This window comes from Bemisia tabaci, chromosome 5 (assembly GCF_918797505.1).
Source record: "Bemisia tabaci chromosome 5, PGI_BMITA_v3".
NCBI classification, from domain to species: domain Eukaryota; kingdom Metazoa; phylum Arthropoda; class Insecta; order Hemiptera; family Aleyrodidae; genus Bemisia; species Bemisia tabaci.
Genome location: NC_092797.1, coordinates 42,478,918 through 42,499,973, shown reverse-complemented (window position 1 = coordinate 42,499,973; position 21,056 = coordinate 42,478,918). Strand labels below are relative to the sequence as shown.

The 21,056-nt window shown below is 41.7% G+C and overlaps 1 protein-coding gene across 5 annotated transcripts in view; it reads left to right on the top strand.

Moving 5' to 3' along the window:
- The window catches only part of fus (epithelial splicing regulatory protein fusilli), a 220,160-nt gene that overhangs the window by 121,146 nt on the left and 77,958 nt on the right, over positions 1 to 21,056 (top strand). For all 5 annotated transcript variants that reach the window (XM_072300752.1, XM_019054503.2, XM_019054502.2 and 2 more), the window contains one exon: positions 370 to 516. In XM_072300752.1, the coding sequence (XP_072156853.1) occupies positions 370 to 516 (147 nt within the window). The remainder of the gene's footprint in view (positions 1 to 369; positions 517 to 21,056) is intronic.

Genomic DNA, 21,056 nt, shown 5'->3' with positions numbered 1-21,056 from the left:
TTCATTTTCTATAATCGATTATGAACAGTGCCTAATACTCTCGCGAACATTTGGTCGAAGTTTAAAGCGATAGTTCGTATCAATCATTACGTTTTGGTATACCTTAATCGTTTGCTAACTCACATTATCCTCAAAATAAAGGGTTCATGTTTAGATTTTTCTGGTTTTTGTTTTTGCTCCAAAAAGTGCAGAATCAATCCCTACAAGCTATAATGTAGACGCCTCACTTTATCATGTGTGTATCTTTTTAAAAAGAAAAACATTGATTGTGAGACTAGCTCATGAGTGGTTTGGACACATATTGTGTTTTTTACAATCGGATCATTTTGCAACTTCAAATAACATCCGAATTTTATTTACTTGTTTCAGGTGATAGGAGTTCAGCAGTATGTAGTGAAACCAACTGTTGCGGATATCAACGAAAATGTGTTATCAGAGCAGCTGGTCTCCGAATCTTCGCTCACCGAAGAACTAGTCAAATCCTCGGGCGTACCTCTCCAAACTGCCATTCAAAAGGTAAGCTCAACTCAGATCACTCGTAATATATTTGATAATGAACATGGAATTGAACACGGGAAATCGGCACCTTCTTCAGCATATAAAGTCCATCTCGATAACATCTATGCATCAACCAATAACTGTTCGATGAAAGTTTTGAAGTTTGGGAAGTTTCTCGATATTAATGGTCTCTCCATCCCGGTCTCCTCTTGATTTCAACTAATTTTCTCCCTTTTATCATGAATTTAAATTCCTCTTCGGGTGTTCTTGAAGTATTCTTTGCTGTTCTTAAAGTGGGAAGGTGTTTCAGGCGGAGGTAGGAAAGGTCCAAACAATTTATCTCAAACACCTCCGTGGTATGAAGAAAAAAAACTCGGAAAGCTGTTTTCCGCCCTCGTTAAGTCGGTGAACGATACAGCTCTTCAAAATAAGCGATCATTATTCGCAGGAAAGTTCGGTGAGTCAAGCACGAGTGGCGAATGGGTCACCTTGCTACCCGCATGCTCGCCTCTCAGTGACTCTGTATCAACTGTCCGTTGCCAGATTCAGCAGGAAATGCGAACTTCCGTCTACCGAAAGCTAAGAAATACGGTCTCTTCAAGACAATTTTGTGACAGTGGGAACAGGTGCAACAACCTAACCAAGACGCCTTATCGGAACACCCATTCGATGTTGCCTGAACCCTTCGGGTCCCTGCTCCCTGGAATTAGACGAAAGCGCAATGAAATGCAAAGAATGCCGGATTAATTTTGTAGTTTATCGTAGGTACCATTTTATTTAAACGCGAGGAAAAAAAAATTAAAATTACTCTGAGTGGTTTTCAAAAATTTAACGATTTTTAAGGCAAACGTACTGAATCACAAGAAATGTAATCGACACAGTTGTACTGCTGCAGTAATTCTTGGTAATCGTTTCTAAGAAGTAACGGTAATATTTAAGAGAAAAGTCGGATAATAAAAAATTATTTCTCTATGGGAGAGTTTTCATTTTTACATGGGTTTTGATTGAGGGATTAAACTCTCCTCGGGGTGCATTTAAAAATATCCATATCTCTCTTAAAAAAAACAAGGGTTCAAAAATTAGAAACCAAGAGGGATTGAAATGGCCCCTCGTGGTCAATATATTCTGCATTGAAGTCTCTGCGTCAGCCGAAAAGAGTTTACGGTCTCCTTCATTTCGTGGATATGCAATTTTATCTACTTCAAAGTTGAAATAGTTGTATCACACGTTTCGCCCCATCCAACTTTTTTACTCGTGCGTTAAAGTCTCTGAGTCAACCAAAAAGAGAACACGTTTTCCTTCATTTCGTGGATATGCAATTTTACTCACTCTGAAGTCGAAATTCTCAACATCACTCCTGTTTAGAGTGCCCTAAAAAGTCTCTAAAATGAAGACGCTGAAGAAATGTCAAAATTAAAATGTTAAGTCATCTTTATCGTCTTCTCGATTCTTGACTTTAAGAAAATATCATGATTCGTGTAAATAGCCACCCCCATTTCTTTTTCCCATCAGGGTCTCGTTCATCATAACTGACCGAATACTTATGGGGATCCTTCTGAAAAGAGGCAAGAACTTCGGGGGTTATATGGGTGGTGCGGAGCTTTCGGGTCACCTTATATATATTTTACATAATCAACAAATAAAAATCCACAAAATCTTTAAGTTATTAACAATCTTAGTTTTCTGGAAAATAATAAATCGCAGTAGGAGATCAGACAACGTCAAGTGCACCTAAGCTGATTCTGATCGAAGATATCCAAATCTCATTCAGAAATTCCGAATACACGTTCGTTTCCCTTGTTTACCCGCTCTCAGCTGGCGGAGAGGAGGAAAGTACTGAATGACGTCACGGGAAAGCGGTGTCAGTGACTCAAGCCACTCACCTGTTCCTAGCCGCGCGCTCGTCCCCGTCCGCCTTGCCCCCCCCCCCACCCCCCGCACCCCGCGTCCATCGGTTTTTCTTGCCCCCCCTTCCCCCGTCACCCTTGCCCACTCCATTCAGCCCTCTATCCGCGCCCCCTCCCGGCCCCCGCTGCCCTGTCTTCCACGCTTGGAAGGACGTCCGATTGGCCTCTCTCGAGTCAAGATCCTCCTGCTCCTGGTCGCTTGTATCCTTTTTAAATGACGTTTCCGCCAGCGTTGTCGCATTTAAGTGAAAATAAGATGATTATTCACCAATTTACTCGCTGTTGATGTTGATGGCTCCTATGTAAACAAAAACACGAACCCAAGTCCGGATTCCGCGTTGTGGGTTACACTGCCGCGCTAAGAAAAAAGTCGTATGAACATTCAAGAGTTGCCGAATTTCCTCTGATAAAATGTTTATTTTTGAGGAAAGCTATGAATATTTCTCCTTGAATTTATCAGGAACTTTAGTTGAAATTGCGACCGAAATTATCTGAGAAATTGGAGGAAAAATATTTACAAATTTTCCCGAAAGTTCGTGATTGCCGAAGGAAATTTGGGAACGCCTGAAGGTTCATACGGCGTTTTTTCTTAGCACGGCAGCTGCATGGGTTAGTTCATTAGGAATTTGATATGAAATCATAAATCACTTTATGACTCGTCTATCCTAGGCGGGGAAAAATAGACGCATTCCAACACCTGTCAATACGACGACGAGGTTATGTTTTTGTTTACATCGAAATAATCCAACTGCGATGTATGTTGAATGACGTCTGAAGCAGTCCAATTACGAACGGCGATTTCTCCCTTTTCCTCCTTCTCTCACATAACCAAAAAGCTTATTTCTGAACTTTGTCTCAAGGAAAGCTCTTTATGTTGAAAAACTTAAGATTTAGTTGAATTCGGATCGTCGTTTTTCAGATGAAGGATCGATGTTCTGATAAAAGTTTCTTTTCCAAGTGCTATAAAATTAAGTCGGCCCCCTGTGGTGTAGTGGTTGTAGCGCTTGCTTTACGATCGGGAGGTCCTGGGTTCGATTTTCCCGGCTAGGTGACGCGAGTTCAATGGTTTGAAATAACGCGCGTTATTTGAAACAATTGAACTCGCGTCACCTAGCCGGGAATCGAACTCAGGACCTCCCGATCGTAAAGCAAGCGCTACAACCACTACACCACAGGGGGCCGACTTAATTTTATTAACGCATTTTTTAACAGTTAACGGTTATCTGGGGTGGCTTGGTTAGGGACAAAGGGGGGATGGGACTTCGGGGACGGCAAGCGTAAGATTATTCCCCGGGATATTTGAAGTGAAAAAAAGAGAGAGAAAATCCGGAAATCTTCATCTTAAAGTTTAAATTTGGTAGGTCCTCAAAATTTGACCATCTGCCCAGAGAAGTCCGCTTGTGAAAAAGTGCCTGATTTGACTATTATCCTGCAATGCCTGCATAGCTCGTTTTTGAAGCTCGTGAAGTCCGGAAATGCGACCTGTAAGTTTGAGAGAATCAGAGCTCCATATTTTTAATCGAAAGATCAAGAAATCACTTTGTAGATTACGAGGATCTGTAATTGGACGTATTTCTACCGAACCAAACTATTTGCATTATGATGTGAGCCCTGTTATGCATGTATTCTTATGGGTCTCAGGGCTCATGTCTTAATGCACATAGTCCCGTTTGAAAGAAACGTCCAATTCAGCGATCAAATCCATGAAATCCCATCTTTTCGGTGAACTTTTTTAAACTTAATCCGTGCCAGGAATGGATTTGCGAGCACACGGTGGCAACGAGGACCCCCACTCATGGTGCATGTATGGAGTGAGGTATTCTTTATGAATGGGCTCCACTCCGAGCCGAACTCCGAAGTGATCCGGTCAACCTCGGATGAGCTCGGAATCATCGAGAGTGGGTTTGCGGTAACGCTCCCCACCCCTACCTTCCCATAAATCCTCCGTCTAGTTTAGACTTTTCCCCGCACGCAGCCAAGAATCGAATTCCGTTCATACGTCCCTACAATGCGCTGGTTCGTGGCTACGTCATTCGATGATTCCAGACGCATAACTTCGTCTTATTCATGGTAGGGTGGTGGTATGCGTCCAAGTGTTTCTTGAAACCTGAAGATTCCATGTTTTGAGTCATTAATTGATGAATCATTTTCTAATGATAAGATTATACTGAGCTAAAACAATAAACTCTACTCTACACAGAATTTGGACTCGCGGTCATGTTCTGTTGTTATGGTTGGAACCATTGATTGTCAATGAAAACTTGTGAGATTTCCAGCCATGAATTCCCAAGATTCTCCTGGTGAAAATGCAGTCTGCGAGGAAAAATTCGGTAGCATTGAAATCTAGTTACGTTTCCTCGTCCGGGAAAATACGATTTTCTGTACGTAACATAAATTCATTATCGTCCCCTCTTCCCTCCCTCTTCGTCCCATCTCTTTCTCTCCCTTAATTGTATATGTTTAACAACATCGGTCCAGAGACTTGAACGCACGGTTAAGATAATTAACTCGCTATTTAAACCGCTGAGGAGTGCGTAACGTAACGTGAGTAATTCACGTGAGTGTCTCAAATTTTTCTCGCTCTACCTCTCTCAGTTTACTCTGTAGCACTTCAATTGTCATACTATTATTTTTGGGAACGAATTAGTCAATCAAGGCGAACACTGGATAAAAAGTCTCAATAAAGTCTTCGCAGTATTGCTTGACGCATAGATTCCTCGTCAGAGACAAGAGACCCTCCTTTTGCCTCTTGGCGACAGGTGGAAGCTTTAACTTTCGGGTATTCAACACTTCCTTATGGACGCAACTATAAGGGAGCAACAGTCATCACTCTTTTTTTCGGCTATTGACCTACCTACATGGTGGATGATGAGCTTCGGGTGACGTCATGAGCCAAACAAGTTCCCCAACTTCGGCTTGTTTGCAAAACGAAACTTGTTAGACATCAACTATGTACACAGAAAAAAATAGATGGTGCTGACGACAGAACTTTCCGTCCCCAGGGCTCCTGCAGTTTCTTTGTTACACTTACAGAATTTTTCTGTTGTAAGAACAGAACTTCGGTCGTGGGAACAGAGTACCCTGTCCTCATAACGGAAGCTTCTGTGACTGTCACAAAAGAAGTACAGGAGCCCTGTGAACAGAACTATTTTTTTCAGTGAGGTCAACAGTTTGAATGTTGAAGTCCCGAAAGTAAAAGTTTCACCTAGCCGAGATACAAGTAGAGGGTCTTGTGTCTGTTCTTCGTGCATTGAAGAGGTTGACCGGAGCCACTAAATTTGAGAGTTTCCCGGATTAAGTCGCCGCAAGAAGCCGAATCGGAGAAGTGGTGGGCGGTCGAGGGCGGCGGAGGGGACGGAGTCGCGCCGTAGCGCGGAGGTGCGAAAAGCAATCAGAGAACAGGAAACGAGTTCTCACAGGGCGCCCGGGAGGGGCGACCGGGAGGCGGGAGGGGCGCAGGGATGGGAAGTGAATGAGAAAAAAACGAGAGGAAGAGTAGGAGGAATGCAGGCGGCAAGAATAATGAACTGGCATCTCGCAGTTGAAACTCGGGACTCGCGCGGCGACGTTGCCTTTTTCCCAACCGAAACGGCCGCTTTTCCCGGGAAAATGGATTATTTTGAGCGTAAACGGCAACGCCGCTCCGGGGGGTTCGGGGCACGGGGTACCCGGGGTCTGGAGCCTCAGCCGAGCGAGACAGTCACGCCGCGTTCTCATCATCAAAAGACAGTACTCCTGTGCTCAGGAAAAACACCGTATGTCCCTTCAGGCATTGCCAAACTTCCTCTCTTCAAACATCAATATTCTGAGAAAATTCGTGGATTTTTCCCCTCCAATTTTTCCGATAATTTGATTCGCAATTTGATCCGATTAATGGGAAATTCTCAAGGAAAAATATTCATTACGTTCCTGGAAATTAAATGTTCTATCAGGGGAAATTTGGCAACGTTCGAATGTTGATAAGGCGCTTTTCCTGAGGACGGGAGAGTAACGGTTGCCATCCCCGGAGCCCCGCGTGTTCCCTGCTTCGCGGTCCGCGTGTACTTAAGTTTATAAGCCCCGAGTTCCTTCTCATGGTTCCTTGCCGAGGACCTGCTCTTGAGTCTTGACTGACGTAATTCCTTCGTCAAGTCGGGGCTTAAGTCGAAGTGCTTTAACATTTATTGTAGATCTAACTCTTGGATCTCCCAAAAAGGATCATTGTTGAATGTTGATCCCTCCTTCTCACCTCTGCGCGTGGGACCCTATTCATATAGTCTTTCCTCAAACAGTCCCTTTCCTTAAAGGCCCCCTATCGATGGCCACGTATCTCCGTTGCAAATTTCCTGTCATACTTAATGCTTTCTATGGAAAGCTAGTTAACTTAATTTCTTGAAAACTCCCTTGATTTTCCTCTCTGTCATGAGAATATTGTGCATAAGTTTCAAGCTGATTTAAGTTGACTTGTTTCTCTTTGAAAAATCAAATAGGGGCGGAAATTTGGAAACAGTGCCATGGAGTTACGTGGTTTCGCACTTCGGCCATCGATATGGTTCACATGGTGACCTCAACCAAAGAGACCTTCAACCAAGCTTCATAATGAGGACAATTTTAAAGAATCTCGCGTAAAATTCAACAGTATAACTTTGGAAATAGACCCTAGCAGGGGATGACATATGATTTGCCACTGCAAAAAAGTAAAAATACGGAGGAAAGTATTCTATGACTTTGACAAAGTTATAAGCTAGGTGCGAACATACCCTCAAATTTCCCAAAACCGGCAAAGTGTTTTCTCCTGTATTTTCAATTTTTTGTGGAGGTAAATTGTTGTTATACCTTTTGCAACGGTCTATTTCCAAAGTTGTACAGTCGAGTTGTTTCTGGAGATGAATACGGATAGAGTTACGGTATTTGCTACCATAGAGTCTGTTGGTGATTACTACACTCATGTCAGTACCTCAAATCATACTTTTTTATGTGTGGAATTGTTAGTGTTAAAACCCTGATTAGTCAGGGGCAAGTCAGGAAATCTTGAAGATCAAGAAAACTTGTCACCTTGTTCTAGACGAGAGAGTTGTTTCCTTTCAAATTCGTGTACCAGGATATTTTTTCGGTATTTTCTCCGGTATTATTTCGGCACAGTTTACCCCTGTGCCATTATACTTGATCGCAAAGAAGTAAGCTCGTCACTGAAAACCGAATTGAAGCGTATACCATACCGACATGGACCATCGGTCATGAGGCTCAGGTTGGACCCTTACATGACTCGGGTCTCGGAAGAGTCGACCACTTCATTCCACCCGTACTTCACCGGCATTCTTTCGTAATCAGTGTCATTTTCTCAGTTCATCCTCCATTAAGTCAATCTCAAGCTTTGTAATCTTCCCTCTTCGCCTTTCGGCCTCATCATCTCCGCCTTTTTTTTCTCTCATCCTTGTTGCATCAGAACCGTTCGTAACTGCGCGTTTATCATCGGTTTTTTCGCTTCGGTATATTTTGCAATGTCCGCGGAACGTTAATCCGCGAGTCCCTTTTTCAGCAATCGTCGATCCTAAATTTTTTACCTCGTTCTTCTGGGCAGTTTTTCATTGACCTCGCAAATCACACATTTTGTGTTCAGTTTTTTTTTTAGAGAAATCGTCGAAATATCCACCAGCTACCAAAAATGTAACATCACTCAACTCAGCCGTTTATCGCAAAAAAATATCAGATACCGCAAACTTCCTGAGGGTACTATCTGTGTATCCTCTAAGGCTAATGCACACATTTTGCTCTTCACCTGTAACTCATTTGGCAACAACCCATCCAAAGTTGCTACCATTGTTCTATTGAAAGTTCCGAAGGGATCTGTGTCATGGGACATAGTGTCTCTAACTGTAAGTTAGATCGAGTACCTTTCTTTCATGGAGAGAGTATAAACTCTGGGTCCCACGAAGACTCTCAGGGTGGAAAAAAATGGCAACAACTTTGGGTGAGTGATTGTTGCCAACTTTAGACGGTCATCACCCGCTGCGCTCGTTATGCCAACCTTCCATAATAGAGGTGTAGGTGAAAAAAAGAATCGATCGAATATATTGCACTTTTTGTTTCAAAACTGCGTGAAGTCGCTTAACTACGTAATTTGAGAAATGATGCATGCCAATAAAATCTCATTTTCTGCTACTTGGGATCACATGCATTCAACGAATTGCATTTTCCATACTTCTTTTTTTCTGCTCCCAAGAGCATTATGAAGCATGATCTGGCTAAATTGATCCGAGAAAAATCCGCGATAAATCCGCAAGTGGCCATACTCTCTGTCTAAAAAAAAGCGCACTCCATGTAAAGGTCTAAAGAGAAGAGCACTATCCACATCTACTCTGCCGTGCTAAAGAAAAACAACGCATGAGTTTTCAGGCGTTGCCAAATTGCCTTTTATAAATAAAGTATTCATTGGAAAAGTTGCAAGTATTTTCCTTTCAGTTTTTGGGATAATACTTTTTGCAATTTCATTTACAGTTCCTGAAACTTTTAAGGGAATAATAGTACCAACTGGACTGAGTTAAGCAGGAAGGAACCAACCCACATTTTGGAAAAAATTGAGTTATGAGTGGCATTGAACTCAACCACTGCTCTACTATCTATCGCCAAAAATTCAAAGTTTTTGTTGGAGCTTTTGCAGAAATTGAACTTGAAGTTTATCTTTTACATTGAGTATTATGCAGGAGCCAAACTTTAAACTTCTTTTTCTCGGTTCGATCCCGATGTGGCTTGGTTCCTTTCTGTTTAACTCCGTCCAACTTTGCTTGACAATTAACATTTTTTCGGAGGAAATTTGACAACATTCGAATGTTCATCCGACGTTTTTCTTCAGCTCGGTAGATCCTACTCTCGATGCAGCGCTCACCCGATCTGACAACGAAGTCGGAATCGTTGGGTCACAGTTGAGTTTGGATCATCTATCAAGCGTTCCCATCTGAGCCGAGCTCGGCACAGCTTTATTTACGCTTGTTCGTCTTCGTCACTGCTTTGTCGTTGTCGTCGTCGTCGGTGAACTATGGAGTGCCGCGAATTTCAAAGACCCCGAACCGGGCACAATGGTCAGCATGACAGTCGTCGTGGTAACGCTAATGGCCCTCGTCGCTTCGGGTGGAACCGTAACAATCCGCGCTTAACCTCAGAGGTTTCGCAAGTTGCAGGCGGCCTAAGTCTAACCCACGGGGCCGTGGTAGTCTCAGCCCCCCCCCCCCCCTACCCGGGCCCCTCGGTCCCGCCTTCGAGTCCTAGGAATCGTCCCGATCTTGGCGCGTGATTTCGGATTTGCATCATCCAGGGATCTGCGCCGTTTCGCGCGGCATCCGTCGGGTGCTCACGCATCGTCGTTTTCCCTTGGGAAAGCACGTAACTACATTTTAATGTTGCCAAATTCATCCTCATTAATTTCATTTTCATGAGTAAATGCCAGGGAATTTCCAACTGAAAATTGCACCGATCGTTCTTCTGATTCCATGCAAAAATCGGAAGTATTTTAGGGGAAAATTGCGCACACTGGAAAAAAAAACACACATTGGATCTAGAGTCCAGACTCCTAAAAACATCGACAGGAAAAAATACTCTTGATTCAATCAGATTTAAGCTTCAATCAAGAACTAAGCCTCTTAATTTGAGCGGATTTCTTTTGGATTTAAGCTTAAATCTGATTGAATCAAGAGTCCTTTTTCTTGTCAATGTTTTCAAGAGTCTGGACTCTAGATCCAATGTGTTTGTTTTTTTTTCTAGTGCAGGCGAATTTTTGTTGAAAATTGATTTGTTTGAGTCCATTTTTCAACCTTGGAATGAAGTTACGTTCTTTCGTCTTCATCCTCCAGGGATTTGTGCTGTTTTGCGCAGCATCCGTCGGACTCTCACGCATCGGCGTTTTCTTCACGAAAGAACGTAACCCCATTTCAATGTAGCCAAATTTACCCTTGGTAATTGCGTTTTCACAAGAAGGAACTTAGGTATTCCCAACTGAAAATCGCCCTGAAAATTTTCTTTGGAAGGTGGTTTAATAGACTTAAATATTAATAATAATGTTTGGACTATTTATATATTGCATTTATTTCTTCGATTATTCGATATTGTGCTCGGCGCAAATCAGGTTGTGTGCCCCTTTTATTTCATTGGTGGCCGCGATGCGTATCATCTGTTTCAAGTTCAACCGGTCAACGTAATTTCTCACTCCGTGAAGTCTATTCATGCGTTTGAAGGCGCTCGATGAGAAATCAGATTTTCCAACCTGTTGCTACTTCTTGCTAGCTCACGCTCGCAACTCGCTGCTGCATCATCGGGATATGGCTGCCGGGATAACTTTGTGCGTTCCCCTAGTCCGCGCAGTTTTAATCGCGCCGCGATAATTAAGAAGAGCGGAGAAGAATTAAACGTTTTAATTGTCAGATTGCAACGCGCACAGGTTATTAATTAAATAGCCAGGCACACTCGAGCGGTGGATGTGTTTGCTTCCGGCCAACCCCGTTACACCGAGTTTATTTTCCGAGTTACCTTTCATCCTCCCGATGAAGGCTCCTTCGCGATTTATAACTTAGTTATGGGGTATCCGCGCGATCGATGTCGATTATTTTTATGAGTTACGCATAGAGGAGTGAATGGGAACTTCTCGGAGATTCCCCGCTAAAATCTATTTTCTTTTCGTACATTCTTCCGTCTTTTTCACATACGCCTTGATGAGTCGTCGCGAATTTTCCCGGGAAAATATCCCTGGTTACGTCATGCCTTCTCTAAACCCTATTTATAAAAAATTGTACCCACTTGAGGAAACCAAGTGTACAAATATTGTTTTTAGAATAAGCAATGCATAGTAAATAGTGGTTCCCTATTGCAGAATGTAGGCCAGTTGACCTTGATCAGTAACGAATACTATAATTGGATTGTATTTTGCAGAAAGGAATACCAAGAGCATTCCAATGTCTCTAAGATCTTACAACTTTTTTCACCTTGCAAGTATCAACTGATCATCTAATCAAGTTTTATCTTTGCTCCAAATAAACTATAAATTCACGGCAGAAATTACCTTTTTTAATTTAATTTTTGGCACAATCTCAGGAATTTTACTGCAAAAAAATGTAGGTTTTACAATCCTAGCAACATTGGAATGCTTTTGGTTACTTTTTGGCAAAATTGCAATACTTGGACAATATTTTGATTCAAGAAGCTACTATTTTTGGCTCATTTTAGAACCATCGTATGTTCCATTCGTTTCCCCACGCAGATATGTGCTTTTATAGGTGAGCCAAAAATAGTAACTCCTTATTGAAAAATGAAGTCCAATAAATTGTGACCCAGTGGTTCAAATGCGTCTCGTTCTCAACACACGTATCGAAGACTTTACTGTTCCTCCTCCTCCCCGTCTCACCGCAGATTTTTAAGTGGAGTATCTGTGTTGCTCGAAATGATTTATGCTTTACTCGGACCGTTAAGTGTTCAACGAATAACTTGCCGTCTTGTTAATTAGACGCTCCAGTTCCTGATGCTCTGTAAGCCGCAAAAATCAATTGCGCTCAAAATATATTTACCAATTGTTTCGACCGTTCCCAAGTTGAAAGTAGGCTCCGAATAGAATATCGGTAAAAGTTCGGGAAATGACCCCTCAAGATTGTTTTTGTAGCCGTTCTTATTTGACTGAAGACAGGTTTTATACTGCGGTATGTCTTCCTCTTCATTTCCTAAATAGGAACCATTTTTTTAATTGGTTGAGATAGGTCCGGCTGTAATTTTAAGTTCGCCAAATTATGTTTAGTTTTTATTATTTTCAGTGAATTGCAGTTTTTGCGAAGTATCTGCTCGTTCACTAGGACCCGCCTGGGGACAAGGTTTCACGAGACGCAAAGCACTGCTTCCATCACACTTTGAGACGAAAGATTTTTCTCCCTGTTGGAAAATGTACCTAAAATTTAAATGTTGAGGGAAAATGTGATAAAAAAAACTGAATGACTTGCTCTAAAAGTCGTATTTTCAAGAGACTTAAATTATTTTGGATATTATCATCCTAATTTCCGAATTGATAGCACGTGAACCTTGAATCCTGATTTTTATTTTAAGACATCGTGACAATTATCCTCAGGATAATAATACTATCCGTGCCTTCAATTTTTCATTTGAAATCGATAGAACTATTAACTTCAAGTCACCACATCTCCAATTCGCGATGATAGCACTATTTTAACTCCTGGGCTCCCGCTTTTGTCTACCTTCCAAATTGAAGGCACCCTAGCATTCTTTTAGTATGTTGATACTGTTACTGCAACTCATGTGTCACCAACTTTGCCTTTTTAATAATTTCTAAGGGAGCTTCTCCGACTGAAGGCGCGGCACATGCCAGCTGGGCCTTTTTCTTCCTGTAGATTGTGTGAGATCCTCAGGAAGAGACATAATATGAAATCCTCTCTTTCCTCCTTAATTAGTTGCACCTGCGTACCAGAAGCTGTGCTCGCGCTGACTTTTCCTACTATGGAACCGGAGAAACGAAATTTCCTCACCATATAGGCACGAAAACTCAATATTACAGCATGAATCGACAGTAAAATTCAGAACAAGTGCTGTGATACGTGAAGAGCCCCATAAAATAGTAACTGAAGTAACTGTCTTAAAACTTTAGCGACAGAATATCACGTCATAGGTCCCAACAATATTTTCATATGTTGTTCATAATAAAGTATGATACGATTGAGCCATATAAGTCATCAACCATCGCGCATCGCCTAGTTCTGCTCCAGAAATCGACATCATAAACCAACATGCAGAAATTACTCACTTTCATCATGCAAGCCACTATCATTTTATCAGTCTCATCTGTACCGTCATTATAAACGCAAAGCAAGATAGCCCTCGTATGAGTGCCGCGATCAAAATTATCATTTTTATATTTTAATAACATGTAATGTATTCTATGGTGTATCGTAACACTCGTGATTCAAGGTATCATATCGGCGGCGTCAGTACCAAACCGCGTATCTCGCTTTGCGACGTTGCATATCTCCTTACACACATTATTTTTGAAAAAGGCCTGTTTGTCGTTTGGCACTAAATCGCGTCGTATATTTTTTCGTTTTTCAACAATTTTCTCCGCACATTTTGCGCACTCACACGTTGCCATACTTCTATCGATAGGTAGATGACGAATTCTATGGAATCCTCGTGAGTGTTTCTCTTAAATGCAGAGATTTTTATCCGCATTTCTTTCTACAGAGTCACGTAAGGTATCGAAAGCAAGGAATGACCTCAACCCTGAAAAGTTAGGGCACTTAACTGCTGAACTTTGAATTTTTTGCTTTTAGCCAAAACATTGCATTTTATCAATTTCAAGAGACTCCGCGCATATGAATTTTCATGAGAAATTATGCCCCTCCTTCCAAAAAAACGAAAACATTGAAAAGACGGGGAATTATGAATTCTAAGGATATTTTTCTCCATTCTGTAGCGAATCGGAAAATTCCAATAAAAAAATTTCATTAAATTTTATCAAAAACAAATATTCCACAGAGGAAAATTTGGCAACATCCGATTGTTCTCACAGTATTTTTTTAAGCATGACAGTAAATAGCTTAAAACGCTAACCAGTCAGAAACCGATTCCGAACGTATACCAGAAGAAACTTTTGATTCTGTTATTCCGTCTATCGCCGAGCTCTGTAAATGGACGTATTTCTGCCAAACGGAACTATGTGCATTATGACGTGAGCCCTGTTATGCATGTATTCTCATGGGTCTCAAGGCTCATGTCTTAATGCCTTTAGTTCCGTTTGACAGAAATACGTCCAAATGTGGTTTTTCGGTTTATAGATCGCTCTTAATCGGGTCGATTCTACGAAGGAGCCTCAAAACAAGTTTCGGGAGCAAGTCGGTGCTAAAATAATGTTAGCCGTAAAGCAGCGCTGGTAATTGAGAAACCTACGTTCGGTTCATTAACGAGTGATTATTCGCCTCCGGTTTGCCTTGGTTTCCTCATTTCGAACATTTTCCATCGCTAATTTTCTGCGCGTTTTCGCACGCATGTCGGCAGGAGTGTGCGGCTCGACGCAATTTGTTTCAGATTTGTTTCTCGTTGATCTCGGTGCATCGATTGGATTAACCGAAAATAAGAATGATTTTACGTATAAGTATTAGAATGTATAAGAATAAAAAACTTCCGTTTTTAAGGCATTTTTCAAAGTCTACGTGATTCTGTTTTAAAATTATGAAAGTACTGCCAGTTTTTTAATGCCTTTTGAAGATCCTTTAAACTCCTTTTTTTGTGTTTCAAACGAAAAAATAAAATTCTAAAAATTGAAACAGACTTGAGAATTTGAATATGGATCTGTAGGCAATAGCAAAGAGAAGGGCGACAAGCTTAGGTTTAAAACCTCCTGCATTTTCCCTGACATATCAGGGATTTTGAAAGTACAATTTCTGACTTTTCAACTTTGTTTGGTATGATTTTTTACGAAAATGATTTGCAAGAAAAATTTTGGTGCACCCTCTTGAACTTTAAAAAAAAGCAATGGTTTAAAAGAAAATAAAAATGCAAGGTTCCTTATAGCAGAGTTCCCTGACGTTTCCAAGATTTCCTTGACTTTTTAACAGCTTTGTACCCTGAAAAGGAAATTCTGTTTTTCCTTTAAAAACAGAGAAAACTATTCCTTTTCATTAAAAACTTGCTGTTGCTAAGTGAATGAAGTAAATTGAGTAATTATTTGACTCTAAAATTAACTTTCGCGCGTGCAACTCTGATCTAAATTCTCACGACACACGAAGTGAGGTTGCTCAAATTTGACAGGAATCGACTGACATAAGGTCGCACTTACATTAAAAGAAACCATATCTCCTGTGTAGTTGCGTCTTGAGATGCGTGAGAATACACACATGATAGGGCCTATGTTACGATGGAGATAGTTGCTTCAGATTCAAAAACTTCCAAAACACTTCTGTGTCAAAACGAACGTCCTGTCTTGATGCGATCGCGCGAACGCATCGGCAATTCGCGAGGAATGTTGCGAATTCGAACCTTGCACTGATTCCAAAAAGGCAAACAAGGTAGCAAAAAACTTCATAACTTCCTTCAGGCACCGAGACACGAAATCCCATCTTTTTTTTGTCCGAGCTATGTTATGATTCCCCGAGGCCGGCACATTGTATGATGAAAGAAACGCAGCACAGATGATGTGATTATTCGTCACGACAAGGAGAGTGCGCGTTGGAGAAAAAAACGACGAAAAAAATTGCCGTAAAAATTAATACTTTTATTTTAGTTATAATGTTTTTTTAAAAGCAAGTGTGAAATAATTGTTTTAAACGTTAGTGCGCCTTTGTCTATCTGAAACTGTATTTCTCTACGATAAAATGAAGTAAACTTCACATAAAATTCCAAGCTGATTGCTACGTCCTACTGTTGCTGAAAACGAGCATTTATCATGAGGGAACATAACTCTTATCAAAAAGATCTCGCAATCCTCGCGTGACCGAACCTTGGAATCGTTTATTCCTCCTTAGCCTGATAGTAAGAGTAAGACAAATCTACTCAAAAAGGTGTATGGTGGGAATCTTGGACATTTTTACACCGTGACAAATTAGGCATGTACCCAAATGTGTAAGATTAAAAAAAACTATATCTCGAGAAAGATCTCGATGTCTGCGAGCATAGATCATTGAGCAATTTATCGTGCGCACTGCAATTGACTTTCGATTCTGCTCACCTCGATATCGCAAGTAACTAGGTAAGTAACGCACCTATTTCCTTGCTCCTTCGCCAAAAGAGCGTATCTAGATTTGCCCGTGAGCCGCAGAAAGCATGGATTCATGTGTAAGATAGGACTTATGTGGAAATTGTGATACGTTCTCACATCAGATTTCAACATGGGGCTCTCGCAGGGTTCGAACCCGTCGCCGCTTTCCTCAAATTCGCGCTCTGGGATCGAGGGATCGATAAATCGAAATTCGATACGATGCGGACTCGAGCAGCCTAAATCCGAGTCCGGTTTAACGAGTGAAAAAATGTTGAAACGCGCGCGACGCGGGGCGCGAGGCAGTGAGTGACAACGCTCCGGCAAAAGCGACAAGGTCCTTTTCTCCCGCCTGTCGACCGACTTGGTAATTAAAACAACCGAATTACTTTCGGATAGTTCATGACATATTTTCAACGGCGCACAGTGGATCGAGTCAATCGGAGAGGTCGCACATGGAATGGGCCTGTTGCATGCAAGAGATACAGGCGCGCGAATAGACTTTATAGAGGTTAAATGATACGAAAATTACGATGGTCACACTAAAAAAGTCTGAAATACACTCCTTACTGCGCAATTTGCGTTGTTAGGAACGCGCTTTTTCAAATTTCCCGCGTCTGGGGGCAGTTTTCTAATCACCGGAAACGAGCAAACGGCGGGCTCGGTGATTTCCGGAAGATGTCGAGTCGTTGTTGTTATTGTTATTTTTTCCTTCAGTTTGTTTACAAACCCAACGTGATCTCTTATAGTGGTCCATATACGCTTGATGCAGTAACCAAATCGATCAACTTTTAAATATCCAACGTAATCCTTCTACATTTCATTTCACGATATCACGAGCTCCGATTTTTAGGTTATGTTGTCAGTTTTAGTTGACCGGAAATAGCCGCGAGTTGCCGTTTATTGTTTCCGTTAGAAAACTGCCCCCAGACGCGGGAAATTTGAAAAAGCGCGTTCCTGACAACGCAAATTGCGCAGTAAGGAGTGTATTTCAGACTTTTATAATGTGAGCATCGTAATTTTCGTGTCATTTAACCACTAAAAAGTCTATTCGCACGGCTGTGTCTCTTGCATGCAACAGGCCCATTTTCGACTGAAACTGCAAATTTTGACGTTTATTTCGTCACATTTTAAATTGTAAGGGGTGCGTCTAGAAGAAAACTTCACGAGGAGACCAACAAAATTACTTTTAGAACCTCAAAGTTTTGTATAAACGGAGTTATAAGCTTTTAAAGTTTCCAAATTTTGTTCGACTTCCTCTATCGACTCGATCCACTGTGCGGCGGGGTATTCGCTCTCGGTGTCGCGGAGATCTGTAGCAAGTGATTAGTGAGGTAGGTTTTTTGGGTCCGAGTTTAACGCGGGGAAAAAAATTCGGTCACAAGGACCGAACTTTGGTTTATACACTGCCGTGCTGAGGAAGAACGGCGTATGAACACTCTAGAATTGCCAAATTTCCTTGGATACAATGTTTATTTTTCAGGTTTTATTATGAATATTTTTCTCTGAAATTTTCAGACACTTTACATCAAATTACTAACAAAATTCTCCGAGAAATTGGCAGAATAATATTCAACACATTTCCTGAAAAGTAGTGATTTGTCAGAGGAAATTTGGCAACGCCTGAAGGCTCATACGGTGTTTTTCCTTAATACGGTAGTATACCTCCCAACCACGGATCTCGGTTTGCGACTTCTTGCAGACTTCTTGTCATACTTTAATTGAATCGGGCCGTGCGAAAACCGCTGATGTCCATTTTTCCAGTCTTATGTTTTTTTGAGTTCATAATGCTTTTTGGAGTTGGTTGTAGACTTGCAACCGCAAAAGTGGCATTCGAAACTCGTCTTTGGGTTTCCTTTATTCCAAAAAGAGTCCTTTCATCACTTTTATAGTTGTACAACTCTTTAAAAGGATTATCAACTCAAAGGAACTTAAGACTGGAAAAATGGATATTAGCTGTTTTCGCACGTCCCGATTCAATTTTTAAATGGAAAACTACTCTGAGGCAATTCTTAAAAACTTCCGTGATTTTTCTTCAAATAAAAAAATTGCTACGCTTAAATTTGGAAAATTAAAAGCTTGATAAGTTCACTCCTAGAAAGCTCCCGCATGTTGAGTCGACACTCGTGGATTTCACCGTCGTTCAGCACCACTCCCCACTTACACTCATTATCGGTTCTCTCGAATGTTTGTTTACGAGGCTTGTTCTTGAATGCGGGAGGTCGACTCTTTGTTCCATAATCTGCTGGGAAAAATTATAGAAATACTGCAACGGTAACTAACCGATGACTAGTTAGCACTGCACTTTTATGTGCCATAGCGTCTGGGTGAATCTGGCTGATCATCGACTTTTATTTGCTCGTTTCTTCGCCTCACCTTATTTTTCGCGATTTGTTCGTTATCGTTAGTCAAAGGAACATCCTGGGGGACGTGCTCTTGAAAAGTCAAGGAATTGTGATTCGAAACCTTGGAATTTTTTCTTAATGCCAAAACATTGTATTCAAGACTTTGCACGAAAAGCTCCTCATGAAAAGAAGTCTCATGAAGACTCCGGCGAGAAAAGGACGTCGAAAAGTCAGGAATGGGAAGAGTTAGAGAATAGTATGCTCTAAAAATCCAGGAAAAAGTAAAGAAATTTGGAAATCTAAGAAAAGTTGTCACCCTGACTTCCATAGGCTAGTATGTCGTTAAAGGTGTCTTTGATGACGTCAACTAGTTGAAGCCAAGTAGGAAGACGGCACTTTAACGCGTAAATTCTAAAAACAGAAATGCACAGCCCAAAAGCGAAAAGCGATAGTGTCGAGGCACACCCAAAAAGCGCGAATACTCAATTAAAGGGGAACTTGTTCAGTACAGGGTTTACTAATTGGTGAAGAGGTTCGGTGATTGCCTACAAAGTCAAAACGCCTTCAATTACGTGTATATGCAACAAGGACGTCCATGGAGCTCGAATAGTTGTATCCAGACGTTGCAATGAGATCCGTTTAATGTGCTTTGCTTGCGACACTAAGTGAGGGCGCTTTTCAAGTTTCTCTTACACCCACCTTAACTTAATTTCAGCGTTGCCCATTATACGGATGAAGTTAACTATTACCAATTTGTATCGCAACATCGGCTATTTTCCAGGAAATGCTTTGATTGTCTAAATATATCACTGTTTTGCCTTCCAGGGGAGGTTTCTTGTAAAACAACTGAACTATGCTTAACTGCACTCTACTTTAGCACAGCAGAGCACTGCCGTGCTGAAGAACGCACTACATGCATTCAAATGTTGCCAAATTTCTCCTAATAGCATTTTTATTTTATGAGAATATTAGGGAATATTTTTACTCGGAATTTTCTGAAAACCCAAATTAAACTATGAATACAATTCTCAGGAAAATTCGTGGGGAAGAATCCATATTTTTCCAAAAATTCGTTTCTTATTAGGGGAAATTCGGCAACGCTTGGGGGTTCATACGGCGTTTTACCACAGCACGGCCGAACAGGTGAATGTGCTCCGGTTACATTGCGTCCCCGACCGCTCGCGCATGCCGCTCGCCACTCGTCCATCGTGCTCGACCAAAAACCGCGGACGAACATACGTGTTCCCGGTGGAGTTAGGTGGTTTGTGCTCAACGGGTCAGTGCTCGGTGCCGGTCTCTCGCTCCGCCGTGCTCGACTAAAACCGCGGATGTACATATGGGTTCCCGGTGGAGTTAGGTGGTTTGTGCCGGTCTCGAGTCAGTCAGCCCTCGGCCTCGGCCAGGCTGCCAGCGATGCGATGCTGCAGCCCTCCACGCTTCCAACTTGATTTGCTTGATCGCCCAAGTATGAGAAACTCCGACTCCAACTCTCACAAGTTCATTGCCCCAACTCCTTCCTCGGTTCTCATCCCTTCCCCAGGCATCGCCCCCCCCTTCCTCGCCCCTGTTCCCGCTCGCGTCTCTCGTTTTTCCCATTTTCGCCCGTTTTTTCACGGAAAAAACAGCCGCCTCGACGTCCGGACGGAGGCATCCTCCTGTGCTCCCGCGCGGAGGAAGAAGGACGTATGATCATTAGGATGTTGCCAGACTTCTCTCGCGATTTAATTTTAGTTCTCGATAATATGTATGAACATTTTTCCGTGACCCTTTCAGGTGTGATAGACTAAATTCAGGGGAAAATTCGAAAGGAAAGCAAGCTTTTGAGGAAATTCGTGTTTTCTGAGGAAAGTCAGATTTTCCTGCGATAAAATTCTAGCTCTCGATAAAATGTACGAACATTTTTCTCGACTCTTCCAGGTATGATCGTCTAGATTCAGCGGAAAATTCTCCAGAAAATTCGAAGGGGAAACAAGCTTTTGAGAAAATTCGTGTTTTCTGAGGAAATTTGACAACGCTCGAATGTCCATACAGCGTTTTCCCGTAGCACTGCAGTAGAAGTAGTCACAGAGTTACGATTTTTTGAAAAATTCCGGAATTTTGTTGCGAAATCTCGACTTTTTATCTCCCAGTCTTTAACACCGCATTTTTTATCGTTAAAATACTCCATGCCGAACATTTCTCGTGAAAATAATTTTCATGAGAAATCTTGTCAAAAAAGGAGAGAAGCGGGCATGGATTGATAACGCGTCATTGACGAACAATCGAATAGTCTACGAACACTCGAACATCCCACGTTTAGCAGGCGATTTCAAGATTAGAGTGGTGAAGACCCCAAAGTAGAGGAGTCCAGTGGCGTGGCGTGCTTTGCGATATATTGATTGATCGGCAATTTAAATCATGGAAAAATATTGATAATCAGGGTGTTCGGAGCGAACACCTTAACAATCGATTATTTACCACAGCTTCAAATGGGGAAATATCGATAGGTCGTAAAGCACGCCACGCCAATGGAGGAGTCCGCAACACCTGTAATAGGTACTGTTCCTGGCCATACTCATAGTTCGTATGATGCAACGAACCGATTAAGTCTCGATC